Genomic DNA, 26029 nt, shown 5'->3' with positions numbered 1-26029 from the left:
GCAGTGGAAGAGGGGCTTGCTTTGGATTTTCTAACCAACAAACGTTCCTCCTGAGCAGTTGTCTTGCGGGGTCTGCCGGACCTGGGCTTTTCAAACACATCTCCAGTCTCTTCAAATCTTTTTTAATTCTTTGTACTTGACGATGAGACACATTAAAAGGTGCCAGCCACCTCTGCAGTGGATCTGGTCTTCAGTCTCTTGATACTAAAGGCTTTGGTCGCAGGGTGGATTTTTGGCATGTTGTCAGAGCTCAAGTTGCAGTTCAAGTGAAGGTCTGGGGTGCTGGGTTTCTTTTTATACACACCCACTAATTAACCGATCATTTACTGAGCACTGGTGAGGATGTAAACTAGGACTGGGTGCATTATATGACCAGGCGACAAAACTTTTGTCTTGCCAAAATCTGACCATTCTGTGTTCATTAAATGATCAATATTTCAGCATTGATGCCAATTTATTTTCTTTACCTAAACCAAATTTTGGAGGGTTTCAGCTTTCTAAAGAGCAATTTATAAAACCAATGGATGAATTTAACGTCAGGTTATAAGCTTTTATTTACATAACATGGATAAGCGACATAACTTCTGTCAGGGACAGTAAGGTCAACATCCCCGGATTCCGTTTCCCGTCTCCGCTTCTGTGGACAACCTTGCCGCCGGAGTCTCTGGTCAGCGAGTTTTCCACCATTTGGGAGAGTGCTAGGTCCGCACTTCTTCGGTCCTCCGAGCGGATGAAGAGACATGCTGACAAGAGACGTCTGGATCCGCCTCACTTCCGTCCTGGAGACAAGGTTTGGCTCTCCTCCAAACACGTTCGGCTCAAAATACCTTCCTACAAGTTGGGCCCTCGGTTCATCGGTCCTTTTGAAGTCCTTAAACAGATCAATCCAGTGGCCTACAAGATAAAACTTCCAGGCACCTTACGGATTCCCAACTCTTTCCACATATCTCTCCTCAAACCTCTTGTCTTTAATTATTTTTCCTACAATCCAGGTTCCTCCCCTGCTCCGGTTTCCGCTGAGGACATTTTTGAGGTAGAGAATATTCTGGCCACCAAAAGGGTAAGGGGGAAAACTTTTTTTCTGGTGGATTGGAAGGGGTTTGGCCCAGAGGAGAGAACTTGGGAACCCAGGGAGAACATCCATGCCCCGCTTCTCCTAGAAATTTTTTTGTCTGGCCTAAAAAAGAGGGGGCGTAAAGGGGGGGGGGGTACTGTAGCATCGGCGTCTCTGCCCTCTGCCAGGCAGAGACGCCGTCCCTCTCACCTCCCCGCTCCCCGCGCGGCGGCCTCCCGCGCTCCTCTTTCTGCTGCTGCCGGCGCGCGCAGCTTCCCGGGCACTGTGCTTAGGGCGCGCGCGCGCTCCCTCTCTCTTAAAGGGGCCGTGCGCGCCGTCCTAAGGAGTCCCCGGACAATAGCCGGAGGACCTCCCATATATAAGGCACCTCCTCCAAAATGGAGGTGCCCGAGCAATAGTTGTTGCACAAGTATTCTTACCTATGCTTCAGCCCTCAGGTCCAGTTGTCAGCCTAACTACTGTTCCAGTCCGCCAGCCTGACTACTCTCCAGCCCAACAGTCTGTCTTCCGTTCAACCGGCCAGTCTGTCTATGGGCAAGCCCGCCTGCTTACCAGGAAGCACCTGCCAGTTACCTGCCTGCTACCTGCAGTGCCTGCTAGCCTGCTCACCTGGGAGCACTCGCCTGTTACCTGCCTGTTACCTGCTAGCCTATCTGGAGGCTCTGCCGTCACTTGCCGTGACCATCTGCCTGTCAACCAAGAGACTTAAGCCTGCTTGGCCCTCACTTGCCGTGACCACCTGATAGCCTACCTGGAGGCTCCTGCCGTCACTTGCCGTGACCACCTGATAGCCTACCTGGAGGCTCCTGCCGTCACTTGCTGTGACCACCAGTCTGCTAACCTAGAGACTTCAGCCTGCTCCGCCGTCACGTGCCGTGACCACCTGTCAGCTAACCCAGAGACTTCTGCCTGCTTGCTGTGCCCACCCGCTATACCAGTCAGCCCCAGTCTTCTGACCCGTGGGAGCCACCTGCTCTCTAACAAGGTCGTCCCCAGATTAGCACATGGTCCCTCTGCTCGGTCCCTCCCTGGTCACGGAGTCGTTAGCCGCCGTATGACCAGGGTCGGTCTGAGTTGATACTTAGTTACGTCCCTCTGGGTCCCTCCTTGCACAACGGCACAGAGGTTCCACCACCCGGATCCGTAACATGAACAAGTCGTGCAGCAGAGTTGAGGATGGACTGGAGGGGTGCGAGAGTGTTAGCAGGTAGGTCACAGAGGAGGATGTTGCAATAGTCGAGGTGGGAGATGATGAGGGCATGCACAAGCAGTTTAGTAGATTGAGGGTTGAGGAAAGGACTGATTCTGGAAATATTTTTGAGCTGGAGGCAACAGGAGGTGGCGAGAGCTTGGATGTGGGGTTTGAGGGACAGGCCAGAGTCAAGGGTTACTCCGAGGCAGCGGATTGTCAGTACAGCAGAAGAGTGATGTCATTTATTGTGATAGAAAGATCAGGTGGGAAAGATATGTGAGATGGGGGAAAGATAATGAGTTAAGTTTTGTCCACATTGAGCTTGAGGTAGCGGGAGGAGAAGAAGAAGGATATGGCTGCTAGACATGCTGGGATTCTGGACAGCAGAAAGGTGACATCTGGGCCAGAGAGGTAGATCTGGGTGTCATCAGCGTACAGATGGTACTGGAAGCGATGGGATTTTATGAGCTGTCCCAGGCCAAGGGTATAGATTGAGAAGAGTAGGGGTCCTAGGACAGAGCCTTGAGGGACTCCAACAGAGAGGGGGCGGGGTGAGGAGGTAGTGTGGGAGTGGGAGACGCTAAATGTGCAGTTAGAAAGGTATGAGGAGATCCAGGATAGGGCAAGGTCTTTGACGCCAAAGGAAGAGAGGATCTGTAGTAGGAGGCAGTGGTCAACTGTATCGAAATCAGAGGACAGGTCAAGAAGAAGGAGTACGGAGAATTGTCTGTTAGCTTTGGCTGTAAGTAAGTCATTGGTGATTTTGGTAAGGGCAGTTTCGGTGGAATGGTGGGGGCGGAAGCCGGATTGTCGGTTGTCGAAGAGAGGGTTAGATGAAAGTGGGAGGAAAGTTCAGCGTGAACGTGTTGCTCGAGGAGTTTGGAGGCAAATGGGAGCAGCGATATGGGGCGATAGCTGGACAAGGCGGTTGGGTCGAGGGATGGCTTTTTGAGGATGGGCATGATTGTGGTATGTTTGAAGGCAGCGAGGAAAGTACCAGAAGATAGTGATAGGTTGAAGAGATGGGTTAGGGATGGGATGAGTGTGGGGGTGAGGTTGGGGAGGAGGTGGGATGGGGTCGAGTGCACATGTGGTGAGGTGTGATTTGGAGAGGAGAAGAGTAAGGTCTCTTTCCGTGATGTTGGGGAGGGAGGTTATGGGGGTAGGGAAATGCTGTGGAAAACAAAGGGGTTGTGGTGGTCGGACAGTAAAGACTTGCCGTGTTTGGTCAATCTTGTTTTTGAAGTGTGAGGCAAACTCCTCAGCAGAGATGACGGAGGTCGGAGGGGGCAGTGGAGGGCGGAGGAGAGAGTTAAAAGTGTTGAATAGCTGTTTGGGGTTGTAGGATAGGGAGGATATGAGGGTTGTGAAGTAGGCCTGTTTAGCACAGGTGAGTGCTGATTTGAATGCGAGTGTTGCTTGTTTGAATGCAGCGAAGTCATCTTGAGTTTATTTTTTCTTCCGCCGCTCCGCAACCCTGGACGCTTGTCGAAGCTGTTTAGTGAGGTTGTTGTGCCAGGGTTGCCTGTTGACTCGTCGCGCTCTGCCATGCACAAGAGGGGCGACCGAGTCAATAACTGATGCAAGAGTGGCATTGTAGAAAGCGGTGGCGCTGTCTGTGTCATGGAGTGAGGATATGGATGTCAATGGCAGAACAGAGTCAGAGAGTGTGTGAGTGTCTAGATGTGCAAGGTTTCTGTGGGGGTGTGCTAGTTGCCAGACATGGGTGACAGGTAAGGAGGACAGGGATGAGAATGTGAGTAGATGGTGGTCAGATAGTGGTAGTGGGGGGGGTTGTGAGGTTAGATAGAGAGCAGAGTCGGGTGAAGATAAGGTCTAGTGTGTGTCCGTCTGTGTGGGTGGCTGAGGAGGACCACTGAGTAAGTCCAAAGGATGAAGTAATCGACAAGAGTTTGGATGCTGCTGACTGGCGAGTGTCAGTGGGGATGTTGAAATCGCCCATGATGATTGTGGGAATGTCAGCCGAGAGAAAGTAAAGAAGCCAGCTGGAGAATTGGTCAATAAAGGCAGTGATCGGGCTTGGGGGTCAGTATATGACAGCCACTCAGAGGTTGGATGGAAAGTAAATGCGAACAGAGTGGACTTCAAAAGAAGGGAGAATAAGGGAGGGAAGAGGAGGAGTAGGGCTAAAGGTGCAGTTGTTAGAGAGGAGAAGACCCACTCCTCCACCATGTCTGTTTCCAGGGCGAGGAGTGTGGGTGAAGTGGAGGCCGCCGTAACACAGCGCAGCAGGGGAGGCAGTGTCAGAGGGTGTCAGCCATGTCACTGTGATGCCCAGGAAGGAGAGATGAAGAGAGGTAAAGAGGTCGTGGACAAAATGGAGCTTGTTGCAGACAGAGCGTGCATTCCAGAGTGCTCCAGAGAGAGGGAGCAGCGGGGTGGGCGTCAGGGGGACCGGTTTTGCGTAAGAGAGGTTGTTGTAGTTTGCAGTTGGTTTGATGCAATAGGTGGGGGAATTGGTGGAAGGTGCAAGCTGTGGGGGTCCAGGATTGGGAGATATGTCGCCAGCAGTGAGGAGAAGCAGAGAGAGGGAGAGCAGGTGGGAGAAGGAGAGTATCCGGCTTGTGTTATGTTTTGGTAGGATCGATCTTAGGTTGAGGAGCAGGTCTGTAGATGAGGTTAGGTGAGGAGGTAGGAGGGAAGGAGAGATGATGATTTGGTTAGAGGGTGCTGGGGTCTGATTGTTCCTCACCTGGTTTTGGCTTCCACTCCTGAGAAAAAATACCAACCAAATACTGAAAGTGGGGCCATGGCCTTACTAAAAAACTGGATTAAGATTTCTGTTGTAGTGCACAAAGGCGAATGCCATTCACCCGACGCTCCTGATTCACGAAGAGGCATGCACTTCTTCATGAATCGCTAGTGTCTGACTCCACCACACCCCCTCATTAAGACATCAAGACCGGCAAGAAAATCACCAGTCTTGTTGAATCAGGCCTTATAGTCATGGCAGTCAGACTCACCCTATCGGTCATTGATGGAATGTCCAAGTGAATTTGCTATGCAGAGTAATTTCATGCCACAATGAATTTTATGCAGCAAAACAAAATGCTGCAACCAGTTTGTACCTTGAAGACAATAGTGATAAAATAAACTACAATGTGTTTTTCTCCATTATCTCAACCTATTGGTGCATTTATGTATTCTTGGTCTCTCTTTTATTCACCAGCAGTATGTTCTAGGTGTGGCTTTTTAAACATGTTTTCCCATAGGTTTCTCTATAAGTTAAACCTGCAATCTTTGTTACATGCAGGGCCGGACTGGCCATTTGGCTATTCTGGCAAATGCTAGATGGGCCTGTCCGGCTGTGGGCCACATCAATTGCTACTCTGTTAACAGTATAAGCATCCTCAGGACACTGGTTCTGTTAACAGCTGTGGTGGACCATGGAGCCGTGCATGGTCATTCACTCTGGCTGGCCGCAGGATACTTTTGGTAACGGCCTGCTGGAGGCCGGCGCTACACAGGTGATGTCAGCGGCACGATTAACTCACTACACCACGCCACCTGTGCCCACTACAAGACACAGTAGAACAGGAAGCAGTAGCTGCGGTGGATGCTGAGGCTGGATTAGGTGAGTATAATGTTTTATTTTTTTTTTGTGAACCCGTAATACTGTGGGGGCTATCTTACAGGATTAGGGCTGTGAGGTCGACAATCAAGCAGTATTGAGGTTGCAAGGGGGACCATCATACTGCATGGGGGCTATGGGGGGGGACATCATACTATATGGGGGCTGAGGATGACCATCCTACTGTATGGGGGCTGTGAGGGGGACCATAATATTGTAAGGGGGCTATAAAGGGGTTAATCATACAATATGGGGGCTGTAGGGGACCATAAAACTTTATTGTGGCTGTGAGGGGGCCCATCATACTGTATTGGGACAGTGAGAGGACCCTCATGCTTTATAGGGGCTGTGGGGGACCATCATACTGTACTGGGGCTGTGAGGGGGTACTGTCATACTATATAGAGGCTGTGGGGGACCATCATACTGTATTGGGGCTGTGATGGGGACCCTCATACAATACAGGGGCTGCAGTGGACGATCATTCTGTATTGGGGCTGTGAGGGGGACTCTCATACTTTATGGAGGCTGTGGGGGACCATCATACTGTATTTGGGCTTTGAGGGGGGGGCCCTCAAACTATATGGGGGCTGTGGGGGACCATCATACTATATAAAAGGCTGTGTGGCTAATCATATTGTTTTGGGGCTGTGGGGGACCATTATATTATATGGGGGACTGTGAGTGAACCATCACACTGCATTAGAGCTGTGGGGGGCTATCATACTGTATTGTGGGGGAATGATAATACTGTGTGAGGGGCTGTGTAGACCATCATATTGTGTATGGGACTGTGGGACCATCATACTTTTTGGGGGGATCATCATACTTTGGTGGAACCATAATACTGTGTGGGAGGCTGTGGTGGTGCCATCTTCCCGTGTAGGGGAACCATCATAATAAGTGGGGGCCTGTGTAGACCATCATACTGTGTATGGGACTGTGGGATTATCATACTTTGTTGGGGGATCATCATACTTTGGTGGAACCATCATACTGTGTGGGGGTCTGTGGTGGTGCCATCTTCCTGTGTAGGGGAACCATCATACTGGATGGGGGGCTGTGGAGACCATCATACTATGTGGAGAAATGCGGTGGGACCATCATCCTGTGTGAGGGAATCATCATACTTTGTGGGGGGCTGTGGAGACCATCATACTGTGGGGGGACCATCATACCGTGTGGGGGGCTGTGAGGTAACTATTATACTGTGTGGGAGATTGTGTGAGAACCAGCATACTGTGTGGGGTCTGTGGATACCATCATGCTGTGGAGGGACCATCATACTGTTTATGGAGCTATGGTGAACAATATACTAATTGGGGACAGTGGTGACCATCATAATGTGTGGGGGCCTGGAGTGTCCATCTTATTGTGTGATGTTTGTGAGGCCAACATGCTGTGCAGGTATAAAAATGTGGGAACATCATTCTGTATGAAGGAATTTTTGGGGCATTATACTCTATGGGGGCCATGGAAGGGCTATCATAGTGGGCGAGAACACTAAGGGGCTTCAGTACTGGCGATACAACTGTGTAAGTCCGGCAACACATATCCCTCTCCATGTCTTAAAAGTTTGGAGGTATTACCTTCTGTGACTGTGACTATGTGCCGTGATAGGACTTGTTCAAAGGGTCCCTATTAGTGTTGAGCGAGCATGCTTGACACTGCTCGGTACTCGCCCGAGCATCTCACTACTCAGGATGTTCGGCGAGCACCGAGCATTTCCAGGTTACTCGGGCGGGAGCTCGGGTCGCCGCCCTGCACGTTTGGCGCTCTTTACAGAGCCAATGAACATGCAGGGATTGCCAGCCAGTCACTGTAATGCCTCAGCCATGTTGTTTGTGGGCATTACAGTGATTGGCTGGCCGCACAGCGTCACCTCGAGTATTTAAAACCGGGCGCCGCCATCTTGGACACAGTCGCTCCGGATCAGACAGTGTAGGGTCAGTACTGCAGAGCTAGGGAGAGATTTATACTGCAAAATAGTTAGTGTAGGGTCTCTAAAGCCTGCCAAATCAAACAAACAGTCCTTATCAGGACTAATATTCATCCCAGATATCAGGCAGGCAGGCAGGCTGTATAGGAGACGCAGTGGTTATACCATCAAACACTGCATTACAGTCCTGTGTGCTCCTGCTGGTCAAATTGCAAGACTTATCCCCAGGTCTCTGGGGCCAGGAAAAATCCTTTTTTTTTCATCTAAATCCTGTTTTGTTTTTCCTCAGTCAGACTGTACAAATACCCGTCTTATTAACCTTTTGGTATTTCCCCCCCCCAAAAAAAAAAAAAATTGAGTGTCTCGCCGACTGTTCAGACACCAATATATCTGTTTAAAAAAGTCTCGTGTAGGCCAGAGAACTAGAACTGTTTTTCCTCTTCCACGGTTCAAATCTGGGTGTTATCAACCTGCTTGCCTTTTTTCCATAAAAAAAAACAGTTTGAGTGTGTCGCTGACTGTTCAGACACAAATATATCTATTTTAACAAGTCTGGTATACACCAGGAAATTATAACTGTAGTTTTGCAGTTCCACGGTTCAAATCTCTGTATTATCCACTTTTTTGTCTTTTTTGCATAAAAAAAAACATTTCAGTGTGTCGCTGACTGTTCAGACACCAATATATCTGTTTAAAAGAATCTGGTGTAGGCCAGAGAACTAGAACTGTGGTTTTCCTCTTCCACGGTTCAAATCTCCTTTTTATTACCCTTTTGCCATTGATAGTGCGAGTGTAAGCTATTTTACTTAATTTACAATGGGCAAGGCGCGTGGCAAGGGACGTGGAACTGGACGTTCTGGTGATGGTGCGTGCAGAGGATGGGGCCGTGGCCAAGGTGAAAATGTGCCACAACCAACAGCCACATCATCTCGCTCCCAGTTCTTGACTGAATTACTAGGGAAGCACACAACAGCACCACTATTGCGACCTGATCAGTGTGAACAGGTTATTAATTGGATAGCAGATAATACTTCCAGTCACCTGGGCACCACCACCTCTGGTCTGTCTTCCACACGGTCAAGTGTTAGTAGCCGTGAGTCTCGACTGCATACTCCTCCTCACCCTTATGCTCCTTCCTCCCACCATGCTGAGTGTCGTCAGACAGCAACTGATCCCACAGTTGGACACTCTGAAGAGCTGTTCACTGGTCCATTTCCATATTTATGCCCCTCGCCTGCTCCGCTTGAAGTGACGGAAGAGGAAATCCCATGTAGCGATGGCCAAATATTTGAACAGCCACGGCCACAGGAAGGAGATGCTGACAATTTGTCACAAGAGGTGGACGATGACGAGACACAATTGCCACGAAGTGAGGAGGAGGACCGTGGTGCGGAAGTGGAAGAGGAGGAGGTGGTGGATCTAGTAACTGACCCAACGTGGCAGGACGACACGCAGAGCGAGGCCAGTAGCACACAGGGGGAGGGAGGCAGAGTAGCCCAACAGGCAGGAAGAAGCAGTGTGGTGGCCGCAGACAGAAAGCGGGCAACCGTTTCCCGTAACATCAACACGAGGGACGTTGCCAGTACAACCGGTAGGTCTTCCAGAGTCTGGAATTTTTCTAAAGACTCTGCTGATAACCCCAAAAAGGCCATTTGTACCACCTGCCAGGCCAGCATCAGCAGGGGTGACAAAACTACCAGCCTGACCACCATCAGCATGATCAGGCACTTGGCAGCAAATCACCCGATTTTGTGGGGCGAACCCCAGGGTTCACGACCAGTGTCAGCGGGTGTCACCACTGCTTCTTCTATTGTGCCTGTAAGAGAACCCCCTGTTGTGCGTGCAAGGCAATCCCCTGTCCATACTGCATGCAAAGATGCCCCCTACTCTCAGTCTTCACTTGTTATGGCAGTTTCTCAAGAAACAGCATCAACGTCCTCGTCCCACCGCAGCGTTCAATTGTCCATATCCCAGAGCTTTGAACGAAAGCGCAAATTCACAGCCAACGCCCCACAGGCCACAGTCCTAAATTCGCACATTTCACGACTGCTTGCTTTGGAAATGCTGCCTTTTAGGTTGGTGGAGACGGAATCCTTCCGCAACCTTATGGCGGTGGCCGTCCCTCGGTACTCGGTCCCCAGCCGACACTATTTTGCCCGGTGTGCCATCCCCGCAATACACAAGCACGTGTCCCAGAACATCTGCCGTGCCCTCAACAACGCAGTTACTGAGAGAGTCCACCTGACAACGGACACGTGGACAAGTGCTTGTGGCCAGGGACGGTACATCTCCCTGACGGCACACTGGGTAAACATAGTGGAATCCGGGACCCAGTCGGACCTTGGGACGAAACACATCCTCCCCACACCGAGGATTGCGGGCCCCATGTCAGTCAGAGTTGCCCCCACAGTGTACAGCTCCTGCGCATCATCCTCCTCCTCCTCCTCATGTTCAGCCTCCATCTCAGATATCACCACATCAGTTACAAGCTGGAAGCACTGCAGTACTGCCTCAGCCAAGCAGCAACAGGCTGTGCTGAAACTCATAAGCTTAGGTGATAAACCTCACACTGCTTGTGAGTTGTGGACAGCTGTGAAAGAGCAGGCAGATTTGTGGCTGAGACCGCTGAACCTACATCCATGCATGGTCGTGTATGACAATGGCCGTAACCTGGTGGCGGCTCTGAGACGAGGCGAGATCACACACGAACCATGCCTGGTTCATGTGCTTAACCTCGTGGTTCAGCGGTTTCTTAAATCGTACCACGAGTTGCCAGATCTGCTCGTCAAAGTACGCCCCCTGTCAGCTCATTTTCGGAAGTCGGCTACAGCTTCCGCCGCCCTTGCTGTGTTGCAGCAGCGTTTGCAGCTTCCGGCGTGTGTGATGTCCCCACACGTTGGAACTCTACCCTCCACATGTTGCAAAGGATTTGTGAGCAGAAGAGAGCAGTTGTGGAGTACCAGCTGCAACAAGGCCGTCGATATTCAGGTCAGACTCCACACATAAGACCTCAGGAGTGGACCTGGATGTCTGACATATGTACTATCCTGACAAACTTTGAGGAGTCCACCAAGATGGTGAGTGGCGATGACGCCATCATTAGCGTCAACATCCCACTTGTCTGTCTTTTGCAACGCTCTCTGCAGAGTATTAAAGAGGACGTATTGCAGCCAGAGTATGATGAGATGGATCAAGAAGCCGTAGCGGGCGATTACACACAGCCCAGCCTCATCTCATCCCAACGTCCATTGGGGGACAATGAGGGAGAGGAGGAGGAGGAGGAAGAACAGGAGCTGGTATCATGCGCTGTAGACGGTAGTACCTGTACAACTGTCATACCGTTGGTTCAGCGTGGGTGGCCTGAGGACAGGAGGGAGGAGGAGGAGGAGAGCATGGTCAGTCGTCATCTTGGTGAGGACACGGAAGTCTTGCCCGTTACCGGTCTGGCACGCATGGCTGACTTTATGTTACGCTGCCTTAACCGTGACCCTCGTGTTGTCAAAATGTTGGGTGACAGTCATTACTGGTTGGTGACACTTTTAGACCCGCACTATAAGGACAACTTCCACTCTCTTATTCCTGAGGTGGAGAGGTCTACAAAAATGGGGCAGTACCAGAAGGCCCTTGCTGCAGAACTGTTAAAAAAAATTCCCATCTGAACACGCTAGCGGCAGAGGTCACAGTTCGTTGACCAACCAAGGCGTACAGGCGAGAGAGACGCAACTCCAATCCAGCAGAGGCAGGGGAACACTGTCAACATTCTGGGACAGTTTTCTGAGACCCGCTTACAGGCCCTGAGGAGCGGGGTACTCTCACAAGGAGTGGAAAGTTTCAAAAGATGGTGAGGGAGTACCTTGCCGACCGTACCAGCGTCCTCCGTGATTCCTCTGTGCCTTTTAATTATTGGGTATCCAAGCTGGACACTTGGAATGAACTCGCTCTGTACGCCTTGGAGGTCTTGGCCTGCCCTGCCGCTAGCGTGTTATTGGAGCGTGTTTTTAGTGCCGCTGGGGGAATTATAACTGATAAGTGCACTCGCCTGTCAACTGACAATGCTGACAAGCTGACCCTTATCAAAATGAACAAGGGCTGGATTGGGCCAGACTTCTCATCACCACCAAATGACAGCAGAGTAACATAAAGTCAAATCCACTGTGTTGTTTCGGGAGGTGTATTCCCATGCACCGCTTCACACCCACACATGGGTATACGCATCCTCATTTAGGCTGTTTTTGCTTTTCTCCTTATCCTCAGCCTCCACCACCACTATACCACCAGGGTGACCGTGGTCCGTGTTGCCAGCATTGCAAGTTCCTCCATCCTAATTTTTGGCAGCTTTTGCTTGGAAGGCATAGGCAAAGACTATGGGAGACCCACTCCCCAATAATGGAAATAATGTTTTTAATATGTTGTACTGCATGGCTCTTGTAAGGGGCATTAAAATCGTCTTGTTAAGCTACTGCGACCACAACCACTCTTCCAAGGGGCATTGATATTGTCTTTTTATTCCACTGTAACCTCCACCACTCTTCCAAGGGGCATTAAAACCGTCTTGTTAAGCTACTGCGACATCCACCACTCTTCCAAGGGGCTTTGATATTGTCTTTTTATTCCACTGCGACCTCCACCACTCTTCCAAGGGGCATTGATATTGTCTTTTTATTCCACTGCGACCTCCACCTCTCTTCCAAGGGGCATTAAAACCGTCTTGTTAAGCTACTGTGACCTCCACGCCTCTTCCAAGGGGCATTAAAACCGTCTTGTTAAACCACTCTGAACTCCACAGCTCTTCCAAGGAGCATTGAAATGTTGTTTTTAATTACCTCTAACCTCCACGACTCTTCCAACGGGCATTGATTTCCTCCTAATTTTAGTCAGCTTTCGCTTTTCAATGCATAGGCGAACACTAAGGGAGACCCACTCCCCAATAATGGGTAGAAGGTTTTTAGTACGCTGTAATACTCGTCTGTTTCAAGGGGCATTGCAGTTCCTCATAATTTTTGGAAAGCCTTCCATTCACTGCTTAGGCCAACAGTGTACAGGAGACCCAGTTGCTATAAATGGAAAAAACGGTTTAGTTAAGGCCCTTTGACCTCCATGTCACTTCCAAGGGGCATTGGAGTGCCTCGAAATTTTTGGTAGGCATTGCACTCACTGTATGCCCTATAACTGTGTAGCCGAACCTCTCCTTTTGGTACAGAAACATATTCTACAAGATATGTGTGGTTGACTGGCCTGATATTGATGTGAATGGTCCCTGTTCCTCCTGCTCTTTCTCCTTTGCCACCACCTCATCCATCATTCATCACCTGAAGCTTTGTTTTACCGGGAGTCATAGAACTGGGATAGTAGCAGGAAAATATACAGCAATCCTCTGAGGAGGTAGGATATGCGCCAAAACGCTGACCACCTCAGGCCTAGCCGCTACTACATACATGCGCTTGCATTCCAAGGAACAGAAAGCTAAGGAGATGGATGGCCTCATGATCATAATTTACTCATTGTGTAGGAGGCCGACCACTGCTGCTGTCTACCTTCTGAACTTTGTGTTGAAGCCTGATTGACCCAGGACCCGCAATCCTCTATGTCTGGAGGACGTGTTGCATCCCAGTGTCCAACTGTGCCCTGGCTTCCACAATATTAACCCAGTGTGAAGGCGTCAGTGAGATGGACCATCCCTGGCCACATTCACTTGTCCACGTGTTTGTGGTTAGGCTGTCCTTCAAATAGGGGCGGCGGGGGACCGTTTATGGACACCCAGCCGCCCCCTGGCGGCTGGAGACCAAGCGTGGACACCCGGGCGGCTGGGGACTGAGCATGGATACCAGACCGCCGACGCAGCCATGACGTGGTGGCCAGATTCCGCCTCCACATGCCTAAAAGGCTCAATTTCAAGTGCAAGCAAGCAAACAGTAATGTATTGCAGCCTGGGGGTGGGTGGGTGGCAGCCTGCATACTTGCGCTTGCATTGCAAGGAATGGGGGAGGTACAATTGAATACTGCCCTGGGACAAGGACTTGCACGGGGGTAGTTGCAAGTCTGCATCTTCTGATGCGGCAAGGATCACTTCTGATGGGCACACTTTTAGGCAGTGACCAGGGTGTCAGAGATGCTTCCAGGGGTCTTCCCCATGCTGTTCCCATGTCTTTTCAGCACTGTATGCATGTGTCACACAGCACATGGCCAGATAAGGTTGTAAAATGTTAAAATGACATTTCCCGGTGAATGCATTTGTCACGGTTGAAAGCAATACAAAAGTGCAAAAACGCATAAAAAATGCTACTTGTGAACATAGCCCAAGGTATGGAGGAGTATTTTTGTTTTTGGTTATTTATTTTACCTTATACACAAGTCTTTACCCTGGAAAGGATGTTCCTTAACATATTTCACAGGAAAACAGTTTCATTTTCGTTTTTGAACGTTTTATTGTGAGCCCGTAAAAGTGGCTTAATACCTCTGACCACGTTGTTGACAGCAGTGACCTGGGGGTCAGAAATGCTTCCTGGGGCGATCTCCATGCTGTCACCATGTCATTTGAGCACTGTCACTATCGTATTGGACACTTTTTAGGCTTTCTACAGACTGCCGGGGGTGCCGCCGCAAAAATGCTCGGGTCTCCCATAGACTAACATTGGGCTCATTGCTCGGGTCGAGCACCCGAGTATCACGGTGAGCTCGGCCCGAGCTTCGAGCACCCGAGCATTTTAGTGCTCGCTCAACACTAGTCCCTATATGTAAACCCCTGCTCAGGCATTATTATAAGGAGGCATAGCAGGATGGGGGGGGGCGCATTATTACTATGAAGAAGTACAGAGGGAGCATTATTGCTGTGAGGGGGCACTGTTATTGTGTGGGGCACAAAAGGAGGGTACTACTACAGAGGGGGTATTATTACTGTCTAGGGCAGGGTTCCCCAACTCCAGTCCTCAAGGCCCACCAACAGGTCATGTTTTCAGGATTTCCTTAGTATTACACAGGTGATAATTGCATCACCTGCACAGGCAATAATTCCATCACCTGTGCAATACTAAGGAAATCCTGAAAACATGACCTGTTGGTGGGCCTTGAGGACTGGAGTTGGGGAACCCTGGTCTAGGGCACTGGTTATAGTGCTATATGGATTGTGTAGAGGTGGTCGAATGTGAGGAGAGACCTGGAAAAGCAGTTAGCCAAAGATTTCACTGTGTTACATTTTGCAGGGACGAGTTATATATGGAAGAAGAGGTCATGGTAGTCTCGGACGAATGAAAAAGAAAAGGGAAAATGAATGACAACAATCAACAAGAGCGTTACTAATACACTGTCAATTTTGCAAATTTTCCCAATTGCAAACAATGGAGAGGTCAGTAATTTTTATCGTAGGTACACTTCAACTGTGAGAGACAGAATTTAAAAATAAAAAATCACATTGGATGAATTTTAAATAATTAAATTGCATTTTATTGCATGAAATAAGTATTTGATCACCTACCAACCAGCAACAATTCTGGCTCTCACAGGCCTGTTAGTTTTTCTTTAAGAAGCCCTTCTACTCTGCACTCTTTACCTGTATTAATTGCACCTGTTTGAACTTGTTACCTGTATTAAAGACACCTGTCCACACACTCAATCAATCACACTCCAACCTCTCCACCATGGCTAAGACCAAAGAGCTGTCTAAAGACACCAGGGACAAAATTGTAGACCTGCACAAGGCTGGGATGGGCTACAGGACAATAGGCAAGCAGCTTGTTGAGAACGCAACAACTGTTGGCACAATTATTAGAAAATGGAAGAAACAGAACATGACTGTCAATCTTCCTCGGTCTGGGGCTCCATGCACGATCTGAAGAAAGCTAGGACTACGGTCTCAAACATTACCGTTAGTAATACACTACGCCGTCATGGATTAAAATCCTGCAGGCCAGCACATGTCCAGGCCCGTTTGAAGTCGCCAATGACCATCTGAGTGATCCAGAGGAGGCATGGGAGAAGGTCATGTGATCATGAGACCAAAATAGAGCTTTTTGATATCAACTCCACTCACCGTGTTTGGAGGAAGAAGGAGGAGTACAACCACAAGAACACCGTCCCAACCGTGAAGCATGGTGGGGGAAACATCATACTTTGGGGTGCTTTTCTGTAAAGGGGACTTTGCAGTGTGTGCAAACTTGGTCAAGAACTACAGGAAACATCTGGCCTCTGTAACTGCAAAGGTTTCGGTACCAAATATTAAGTTCTGTTTTTCTGCTGTATCAAATACTTCTTTCATACAATAAAATGCAAATTAATTATGTAAAAAATACAATGTGATTTTCTGCTTCTTTTTTTTAAGATTCTGTCTCTCTCAGTTGAAGTGTACGTATGATAAAAATTACAGACCTCTCCTTTCTTTGTTGGAGGAAAACTTGCAAAATAGGCAGTGTATCAAATACTTATTTTCCCCACTGTAAGGTCATCTTTTCAGATTGTGTTATATTATGCCTGATGAAGAGACCTGAGCAGTCTTGAAAGCTTGCTATTTATTACCATATTTTCAGTTAGCCATTAAAAAGTATCAAACGATGATGACTCTCGAATTTAATATTTTTCTGTCATACAGTTGTAGCACAGAGCCCCAGCGTGCTACATGAAAGTGTGGGTCCTGGCTGGGTGTGTGGACTCATTCTGTGAGGGCCTTACGTGCAGGCTGCGGGTGGTGTGGGCTCCAGAGTTCAATAAAGGAGACCGTTGGTCAGTCTTTAGTGAATGATAATTTGGTATCGGTTATATACAAGGTATAGCGGGAACAAAGTCTTATAGTTGTTTCCTCTAAAGCATGCAGTATTCTCTTTCACACAGTATCCTTCCTCCGGAGTCTACTCCAGGGATAGCGAGGCACATTTTTTGCCACAGTCCTGATTAGCGAGTTTCTCTACTGATCGGCGGTTCCGTGTACTATTTCTTTCACTACTGGAGCCCAGGATATACCTCAGGACCCCCACGAAACGCACGCAGTCCTGTTTAGGCCCGTTACAAGCTCGGGGGTTCGTTACTCGGTGTCCTATCCACGGAACTTTCTCCGAAGGCCACTATGACTAGTCAGTCACTTCTCAGGATCTTGCTATCCCTATCCTTAGGTCTTCCCTTTCTGTAGATCACCCCATGGCAGTACTGCTCACGTTACACTCAACTCAAACTCCCACCAAGTCAGGAAGAAATTACTTGCCTTAACACTAAGCCCCTCCCACTATGGGCTAGTCCCAAACATTAACTCTTACCCTGTCATTACCTACACCAGTGTCAACTATCTTATACACTATGTTCTACCTACACTATGCTGTTCATTACAACACAATTTACATGATAATATATACAAAAGACAAGACAATACACACTATGTGATTGGTGTCTTCAGGGATAGGAGCTCTGCAGCACAGACCATCATCCTTACACAGTAAACAGCTGACATTAAGGGATGATTTTGACCTGACACGATTAGAGTAGTTCTACTGTCCAAACATCCATCCATGGGTTTGATAAAAGATTCTCCACCAGCCTGAATTGTTGACACCCTTACAAAATGAGCTCATCAATTCATGCTACTAGCGCCAAATATTGCCCTTCCCATAGGGCCCACCAATTGAAATCAGGATTTTTCTGACCCAGCAATGTCTTCCCACTGCTCTTCTGCTTGCTGGAGTCTTGCCTTTAAGTTGCTCTTAGACCACACTTCCATTCAAACTGGTCATTTGCTTTTATAGTCCACCTCTTCTACGGAGCAACATTTTAGTCAGTTTGATTTGCTTTACTGTTAAAAAAAATAAATATTCTAAATACTGGATTTGTCCAGTGCAGATGACCATGGCTTGTTGCTCACATCGATGTTATCCACTCTGGGTCTCGCTACCATACAGAAAAGGCTGCAGTTGTGAAAGAGCAGGAAGAAGTGATCATTCACTGATTAATTGCTCATTTTGTTGGAACTCTAATTTCTCCAACTTTGCTTTCAGGCTGCATTTTTTTGTTTTTGCCTGCTACATGTGAATGGTAATTGAAAAACTGATGCAACATGTAAGTTGAGTTGGGGGGGGGGGGGAATCCAATTTTGCTGGACATACACCTCAATTATTCATTGTGGGAGCACATCTGTACAACAGACTTATGTGGTGTCTATACTTGGTGGCGTTTTGTTTAGCTGTGGACAGAGGCAATCCTCAGTGTTCTTAGAGCATCATGGCGGCTCATTGGGTAGCATTATTGCTTTGCAGCGCTGGGGTCCTGGGTTCAAATTTCACATTCGCAAGGAAGGTTTTCTCTGCTTTTGAGGGGCTTTGTTTTCCTCCCACACTCCAAAGACAAACTGATAAAGGGACTCAAGTTGTGAATAGATGATTTTAGTGACACAGTGGAAGTCACGGATGATGCAAGAACAAATGCTCAACAACATTTCCCATCCCCTTATAAGTCTCTCTAGAATTCACTTTCTGTTCAATTCCCGCTGATTGATAATGAGATCTAGCTCTCTATTATCCAGCTCTCAAATACAAGCGAGACCAACAATGGCTTTCTATGCAATAATAGAAACAAACTTTATTTTGCAAAAAACAAACAAAAACAAGAAATAATCTGTATATGGCTGTGTCTACATTTCTAAACAGGAAAGGAACATGTAATCATTTGTATACATACATGTACCCTGTGTGGGTTGGTCTCAGACCATACAATCATAAAGGCACATTTATCAAGTAGTCAAGTTTTATCCAAGGTTTTTCATTTATACTTTACATAAAGGAATATATTTTAGCACTTTGACCTGAATGCTGAGAGTGTAAACAATGGATTTCCCCACCCTTTTCACGGAGGGGGTTAGAAAAACTGCAGCATTTCCAGGGTCCATACAGCATGCAAATATTAATGGAGCAGAACCAGTTCCTCCATCCAACATGAAGCAGCAATGCTATACTACTGGTCATAAAACAGAACTGTAAAAAGTAGGAGTGGTCTTGTTCATTTTTTTGCCCCCCCCCCCCCCCCCCCTCATTCAAAGAGTCCCCTTATACAAACATAAATACAATATTGTAACAGATGAAAAAAAGATTTTTTTTTTTTTTATATAAACAGCAATAGTAGTGCTGCAATTATGTGCAAACTGACAATCAAGCTTATATAGACAAAATAAAAAAAAAACAAAAAAACACTAACACAGCCAGAGTTGCCATTTGTGCGGATGTAGGGCAGATTCATTGGCCTGTGGAGCAGCATGTGATATGTGGAACCTCTTAAATCAGAACAGGTAAGGATTGGATGGAATAAGCCATATTCTGAAAACAGCCCCCCACCCAATCTCCCGGGGGACTGTAGCAATCAGTAAACGGCTTGTGACCAAATTGGGAATACAGATGGCTGACAAGACTGCAGTGTCGGCCAGATCACATCAGAAAGCATTTCTTCTCATCGCTGAAAGATCTTTCCACTCTGTCAATTTCCTCAATAATTTTGGTAAAAATCTGTTTGCTGTTCTGTTAAAAAAAAATATAAAATAAAGTTAGATTATACCATCGTTGCTGAACAAGTCCACCGTAGTAAAGCTAAACCACAGAGTGGCCAAATACTGCCCCACAATGACCATTTAGTATAACCATCTTATTATTGTACAAAGTCCACTATCCTGTAATTAGGACACCCATAATGCAGGCATAGAGGGACCCTAGTACTGTCCTAGAGGGTCTGTGCTCACAGCGAGGAATAACCCATATTTATCCACTGTACATTGGAGAGCATCCTAGAGGATGTCCCAGATTTATAGTCCCAAGAGGGCATGCTTTGGTCAGTGCGGATCAGACACCACAGCATCAACTTTTAATATCCATCTAATGTCCAGATGGAGAGAAATTTACCTCCGGATCTTTAGCAGAAGCCTCTATAAATGCAGCCCCCCAGGATTCAGCCAGCTTTCTCCCTTCTTCTGCTCTCACTACATGACTATGGGGAAAAAAAAAAAAAAAAAATGACTTCATAGTTTAAAAGAAAGGAGACCGTTAAAAATATAGTTATATATCACACATACAACATACCTCTGGGGTGGTAGGTCTGTCTTATTCCCCACCAATACAATTGGCATTCTGAAAGATGAACGTTATGACCAATTAGGCTTGAGTAATCATAGGGACTACAAGTTATAGAAAGACAGGCCCTTAGCATCTCTACAGCTTTGCTCCAGCAGTTTCTCCAGTAAAGCAGACACAGGTGAATTTGGAATTACTGAAATATCATGGTTTTTCTGCCCCCCACCCCTCCTTAAATATTAGGAAAAGATAATCTGTGACCTCATCTGCTTTGATGTAAGACAGAACGAACGTTAGCTGACCAATGACAAAGCTGCATTTGTAAAAAAATTGGTCACTAAAAAGAACATTCCCGAAGAGTTATTTCGCTGCCTAGTGTCAGCTAACACAAAAGGCAGTTTGAATGACTCAATACAGACACAAGGGTCGAAAAACTTCTCTAATGCCTTAAAAGGCTTGTCCATCCACTACTTTGCTGATGTCACAATAGCCCAGCCATTTCTATAGTGGCTACAGCCCAATACTGAAGAACCCCCCCCCCCCTCCCATTTGTGTAGAGGGGGGGGGGGGGGTGTCAACCTGCAGCATCAGCCACTGTAGTCTTGAGGGAGCTGCTGTGTCCCAACAGCATCAGAACTTCTGGCCATCAATGGTTGATCTGGTACACCCCTATCGGCCAGATATTAATAGCCTATCCTCCTGCGGTGGCACCATTCAAGCACTGCAGTTTTCAGAGGATAACATGGCATCACCCAGTGATAACATTGCTGGAATGGCACCAATTCAGGAAGAGTATCCATTTTTTTATTTTTATATTAAGGCTGTGTGCTCACGATACGTTTTTGGTGCAGATTTGCAGCGCAGAAACGCATTGCATACCTTATCCCATGAAATTCTGCAAGTTCTGTGCACGTGGTCAGGATTTTTTCTGCACAGATTTTACTTGCAGAAAATATCCGGACATGACCAATTCTTGTGCGTTTCTGCCTATACAATGCATTGGAAAAACTGCATGAGTTTTTATGCCAAGGAGATGCAGAAATGCTCAGAAAGATTTCTGCATTGTGGGCACTAAGCCTAACTGGGGTCCTGAACTGACTGCAGGGGGTAGGGGGAAAAAAAAAAAAAACCTTTACAGAAGGCAAGTTAAACCTACAGGCATTTTCCCCTTTTGTCCACAAGAGTTCTGTGCAATCCAGTTGCAATTTGGAAGCTGTAAAGAGAAGAAATGAAATGTCAATGTTAATATACATGAAGCACGTTGGACTCAGGTATACATTTAATTATGGAAACATTTACTGTACAAAAGGATGGTAACATTTAAAGTGTGAGTTCACCAAAGATATCACTAGGGGGAGCAACACCACTAGACTGGCAACAATACAGTCAGCTTTCCCCCCCAAGGGAAAAATTCTCACCTTCGAGAGCAAGCCACGGAGTAAACTACAATGTATCCGTGTATGCCAAAAATAAAGGACTGAGGGATCAGAGAATATTCATCCTAGGAGGAAAAAAAAAAAAAAAAATTCTAAGCAAGATCGTATTTAACAATTATAGTTTATTCACAAGTTATAGCGCATTTTGATGGATGCGTCCTAATAGTTAAATAGAAAGAAGCATGACTTTCTACATAGTCAACTCACTTGTCCTGCAGTGTCCACAACATCCAATTCAAATTCATCATTGCCCAGCCTGAATGTTTTACTCCAAGCTGTGGAGAAAGTATACAAATTAGCCCAAACTATACTGAACACTGTAGCCATGCCCCTCACCCATGGCCATCAGCAACATGTTCTCTTACCACCCGAGCAGGATACTGCCAATCCACAGACCCACATCAGTGTTTCCCATCAGTGATTGTATGCCAAAACCAGGAGTCGAACTTTCAGATAAAAACTATAATCGAAAGTTTGACACCTGTTCTGTGTTTTGGAGACACTCATGTCTGAATGAAGTCCAAAGCTACGTGCCCACGATCAGGAAGAGCAGCGTTTTACTTCACAAGCACAGCGGATGGATTTATTGAAATCCCATGCACACTGCGCTTCTATTTAACGCTGCACAAATTCACCGGTGGTGCAGGTTTACAAACCCCAGCATGTCAATTTTTGTAGCAGACACGAGAGTCTCAGCTGCGGATTTTGACCAATTATATATAGTGGCTCAGTGATTAGCACTGTTGCTTTGCAGCTCTGGGGTCCAGAGTCAAATCCCACCAAGGACAACATCTGCAAGGAGTCTATGTTCTCTCCGTGTTTGCGTGGGTCTCCTCCCACACTGTAAAGACATCCTAATAGGGAATATAGACAGTAATTACTGTCTCCATTGGGGCTCACTGTAGCTGTAAAGCACTTAGTTAGTGGTGCTATATATGCATATATAAATTATTTTAATGGGGTAGTCCCATCACCTATCCCAATATGCAGTGGTTATAATAATCGCAAATACCTCCAATCAGAAATTTAGTATATACCATAGTTCTTCTGATAAGCAGTCACTTTCCCCATGTGCAGGGTATTGCAGTATTAGCTTAGATATCCATGGTTAGGACCACCAAAAACCTGTCACTATGAGTGGTCATAACCATGGATACCCAAGCTACTACAGTGACCTGAACACGGAGCAAGCAACATAGCTAATCAGAAGAACTACACTACATTTTTAATTGGAGGCATTTGCTAATACTACACCTACTGCATCTTGGAAATGGGAATATATCTTTCAGTGTACCATCTGAATACCACCATGATATGGATTTGTGCCTTATATGGCTGCTATGGGGTCAGTGTATGTTTAAAGATACTTACTGTTTTCAATAGTGGGTTCATAGTCTTTTGGAAAGTCTCCTTTAACAAATTGCAGAGCCAGTGAAGATTTACCTGTGGATTACAGCATATGAAAAGTTAAGTGGGAGACATAGATACAGAAAAACAGCAGCACTGACTAAACTTGCAAAGCTTCCTAAAACAAGGTAGCACATCCAAAATGGTGAGAGAGCAAGGAATATATATCATATATTCTCCATAAACAAGCATGGCCCTTTAATAGATTTGATGAGGTCAAGAGGAATCTGTCTCCCCATTTACCAGGTGTTTAACAAAACTAAATACCCCCCCACCCCCAGTTGGTTTGTTTCCAGGATGCAGGCCCCCTCCCCCACCAACATGGCATCCTCTATAGAGTGGCAGTCCTCCCCCACCCCAGCAGCATTGTCCACCATAGCTGAGCACATAAATCCATCAGCCCCAGGAGAGCACGTATCCCACAGGAAGCAGAGTTACTGACGACCCCCGTCACTGCTACTGGCCACACAAGATCAGATACAGTCACTGCCGACAACTAATGGGGAAATATCAGCGATTACATATCTACAGATTGGACAATCATGGACACATCGGCATTAGGAGAACTGGGGCACTGCTGGTCAGCACCACAGAGGGGGGCAGAGATCCAAAAACCGCAACAATGCCGCAGACAGACTTGTAGCAGCACAGCACCACACTGATGAGCCACATACACGGCGATCTGTCGGCTGCCATCGCTGCACGGACACAAACTCACCGACAGACGGGTATCCGAGCATCACCACTTTGCGGTGCTTGACAGGCACGGCACGAGACATAGTCCGGAGCACAGGCGCGACGTGGGTGCTTCTTCGTGTAGCAGACAACGCTGTCTGATGACCCTCACTAGGATTATGACCTGGACCCGCGGGTCTTGGGGTCAAATAGCCGAGTCCTATCTCATAACAACGCCCATTTTACTGCACCTGTCCAATCACGAGTGACCCAAAAGTAGCGGCCCTCTCCGATTGGTGGAGCGCTCCAGGTAGACATTGTGAAAAGTCACGCCCACTCTATTCATTGTTTAGGAGCCTGGTGAGAATAAACAAACCGAAGGCGCTGATTGGCTGTCGGTTTGTGGATGGGTGTGGCTGTTGCGGGGAAGGATGGCAACAAAGCCATGTGTTTGCTGCAGGCTGATCTGTGGAGCTGTGATAATGTGGGGCTACAAAGTGCAGGAGGGTTTACGTTTAGTCATCAGGTCACACACTATGCCACTATCAGTATTTGGTCAGTATTTTTTTCTCAGGAGCGGGGGCGAAAACCAGGAGTGGATGATAAATGCAGAATTGGTGACTTGTTTCTATTATACCTTTTCTCTGATTGTTCCTCACCTGCTTTCGGCTCCCACTCCTGAGAAAAATACTGACCGAATACTGATAGTGGGGCTGTCGCCAAATACTGATAGTGGGGCTGTGACCGAATACTGATAGTGGGGCCGTGGCCTAAGGGTTTGTGTACCGATCAGATGATCGTTATAGGATGAACAATGCTCTTACGGCTATATGCCCACAATGCAGAAATGAAGCAGAACATGTCTGCAGCGTTTCTGCATGTTCTTGGCAGTAAAAACACTTGCGGATTTTACACGTGTATTTACATGCGGATTTGCAGCGTTTTTACATGCGGATTTGCCTTGTGTTTTTCAAATGCATTGGGACCTCAAATCCGCATGCAGAAACGCACAAATAATTGACATGCTGTGGATTTTTACCGCAAGGAAAATCCGCTGCTGAAAATTCCGCAGCATGGGCACAGAACATGCAGATTATCATTGGGGATCATGGGGGGCGGATTACCAAGCGTTTACGTTGCGGAAATTCCGCAGCAAAAACACTTGAAAAACGCATAGTGGGCACACAGCCTACTACCGACTGTCAGAGTCAGACGAGCGCCTATAGGGAACAGGAATGAAATGGTTGCATAGTAATTGTCCGGTCATACAGACGGCTCTCCGATCAATGTTATCAGTGGGGCAGAGCAGATGAGCGATTTTCTCCACTGACTGACTCTGTGTGAAAGCAATCCCAGCATGCACTGGTTTCTTCTGTAAGTCGGATGAGACTCACCCATTCTGGTCTATGGATTCCCCCCAAAAAATCAGATGCCATACAGAGCCAGAATATAGCATCCGATTTTTATAGATACATTGCAATTCTGAAACATAGGAAATTGTAAATGGCCCTATAAGTGATTAATACCTGCTGTAAATAAACGGATTGTACACGGATGACAAATGAGAGAAATATCGTCCCACTTTTCTGGAAAATCTGGGAGACCCCAGCATTACACTGAACAGCGTGCACTGTGATCACACAGATATCGGAGGTGTATTTGTGTTCAATGCTCAAGTCCCATAGATCAGGGTTCCCCAACTCCAGTCCTCAAGGCCCACCAGCAGGTCATGTTTTAAGGATTTCCTTAGTATTGCAGGGGGGATAATTCCATCACCTGCACAGGCAATAATTCCATCACCTGGGCAATACTAAGGAAATCCTGAAAACATGACCTGTTGGTGGGCCTTGAGGATTGGAGTTGGGGAACACTGCCATGGATGATACAATTATTTTCAGATACATGAATTCATTAAGAATTCTACATACGTTTCCATTGATACCATACAAAGAAAATGTAATTAGCAATAAAATATTCCATAATAAGTTTCACAGTTTTATATGAACAGCAGCATTTGCAATCATTCTGATGAACTATATAGCAATCTACTTAGCGCCCCCTGCTTTATAACATGGTGCCTTAAAGGGGTTGTCCACTACTAGGACATCCCCTTCTTGAACTAAATGTTCAGCCCTGATAAATTGAAAAAAACTAAGCTCACCACCCTTACTGGCGCTGTTCCAGCGGTCCCGGAGCGCTGGTGCTGTGGAATGACACGTGATGCACGGCGCCCAATCAGCGCTGGCGTCACTGTCCCCGCTTACTGTCAAAATGAATATGAAAAAGAAGTCCGGAATCAGCTGCAACCCGGACTTCCTCTTCATGTTCGACTTGTTCGAAGGCAGAGACAGTGCAGCCAGCGCTGATTGGGCGCTGGGGTCACATGTCACAACAACCGCACGAGAGCTCCAGGACCACGCGTGCTGACACCGCTGGAACAGCACCAGCATGGGAGGTGAGTATAGGTTTTTTTGATTTATCGGGGCCAAACATTTAGTTCAAGTCTTAGTAGTGGACAACCCCTTTAAAGGGAATCTGTCACCAGGTTTTCCTGATTAAAGTACAGCCACCACCATTATGGCCTTTTTTACAGCATACTGGAATCCTGTACAAAAAAAGTCTCCAATCCAGTTTGCAGATCCTCAAAAAGATCTTTTCTTATACTCACAGATTGGATGGTACTGTCGG

The 26029-nt window shown here is 47.2% G+C and overlaps 1 protein-coding gene across 1 annotated transcript; it reads right to left on the bottom strand.

Annotated features, from left to right (window-relative positions):
• Positions 1 to 19187: 19187 nt before the first annotated feature.
• RHEBL1 (RHEB like 1) lies at positions 19188 to 23445 on the bottom strand. The gene is made up of 8 exons (XM_073670228.1): positions 23385 to 23445; positions 22631 to 22702; positions 21467 to 21534; positions 21242 to 21324; positions 20980 to 21036; positions 19833 to 19880; positions 19656 to 19740; positions 19188 to 19277 (listed from the first exon to the last, which is right to left on the bottom strand). The coding sequence occupies exons 1-8, from the start codon at positions 23443 to 23445 to the stop codon at positions 19188 to 19190; spliced, it is 564 nt and encodes a 187-aa protein (XP_073526329.1).
• Positions 23446 to 26029: the final 2584 nt, after the last annotated feature.

The sequence above is a fragment of the Phyllobates terribilis genome, unplaced genomic scaffold (assembly GCF_046119375.1).
Source record: "Phyllobates terribilis strain yellow unplaced genomic scaffold, ASM4611937v1 Scaffold_2__4_contigs__length_985480577, whole genome shotgun sequence".
Lineage (NCBI taxonomy): Eukaryota > Metazoa > Chordata > Amphibia > Anura > Dendrobatidae > Phyllobates > Phyllobates terribilis.
The sequence above is the reverse complement of the archived record's forward strand: the minus strand, read 5'-3'. Positions and strand labels throughout refer to the sequence as shown.

Coding starts and splice junctions, on each gene's coding strand:
- RHEBL1 (XM_073670228.1), bottom strand. CDS start 23,445: ATGTCTCGTGCCGTGCCTGTCAAGCACCGCAAAGTGGTGATGCTCGGA. Junction 21,535..22,630: donor TGAACCCACTATTGAAAACA/GTAAGTATCTTT, acceptor CTTTCTCCACAG/CTTGGAGTAAAACATTCAGG. Junction 21,037..21,241: donor TCCGTGGCTTGCTCTCGAAG/GTGAGAATTTTT, acceptor TTCTCTTTACAG/CTTCCAAATTGCAACTGGAT.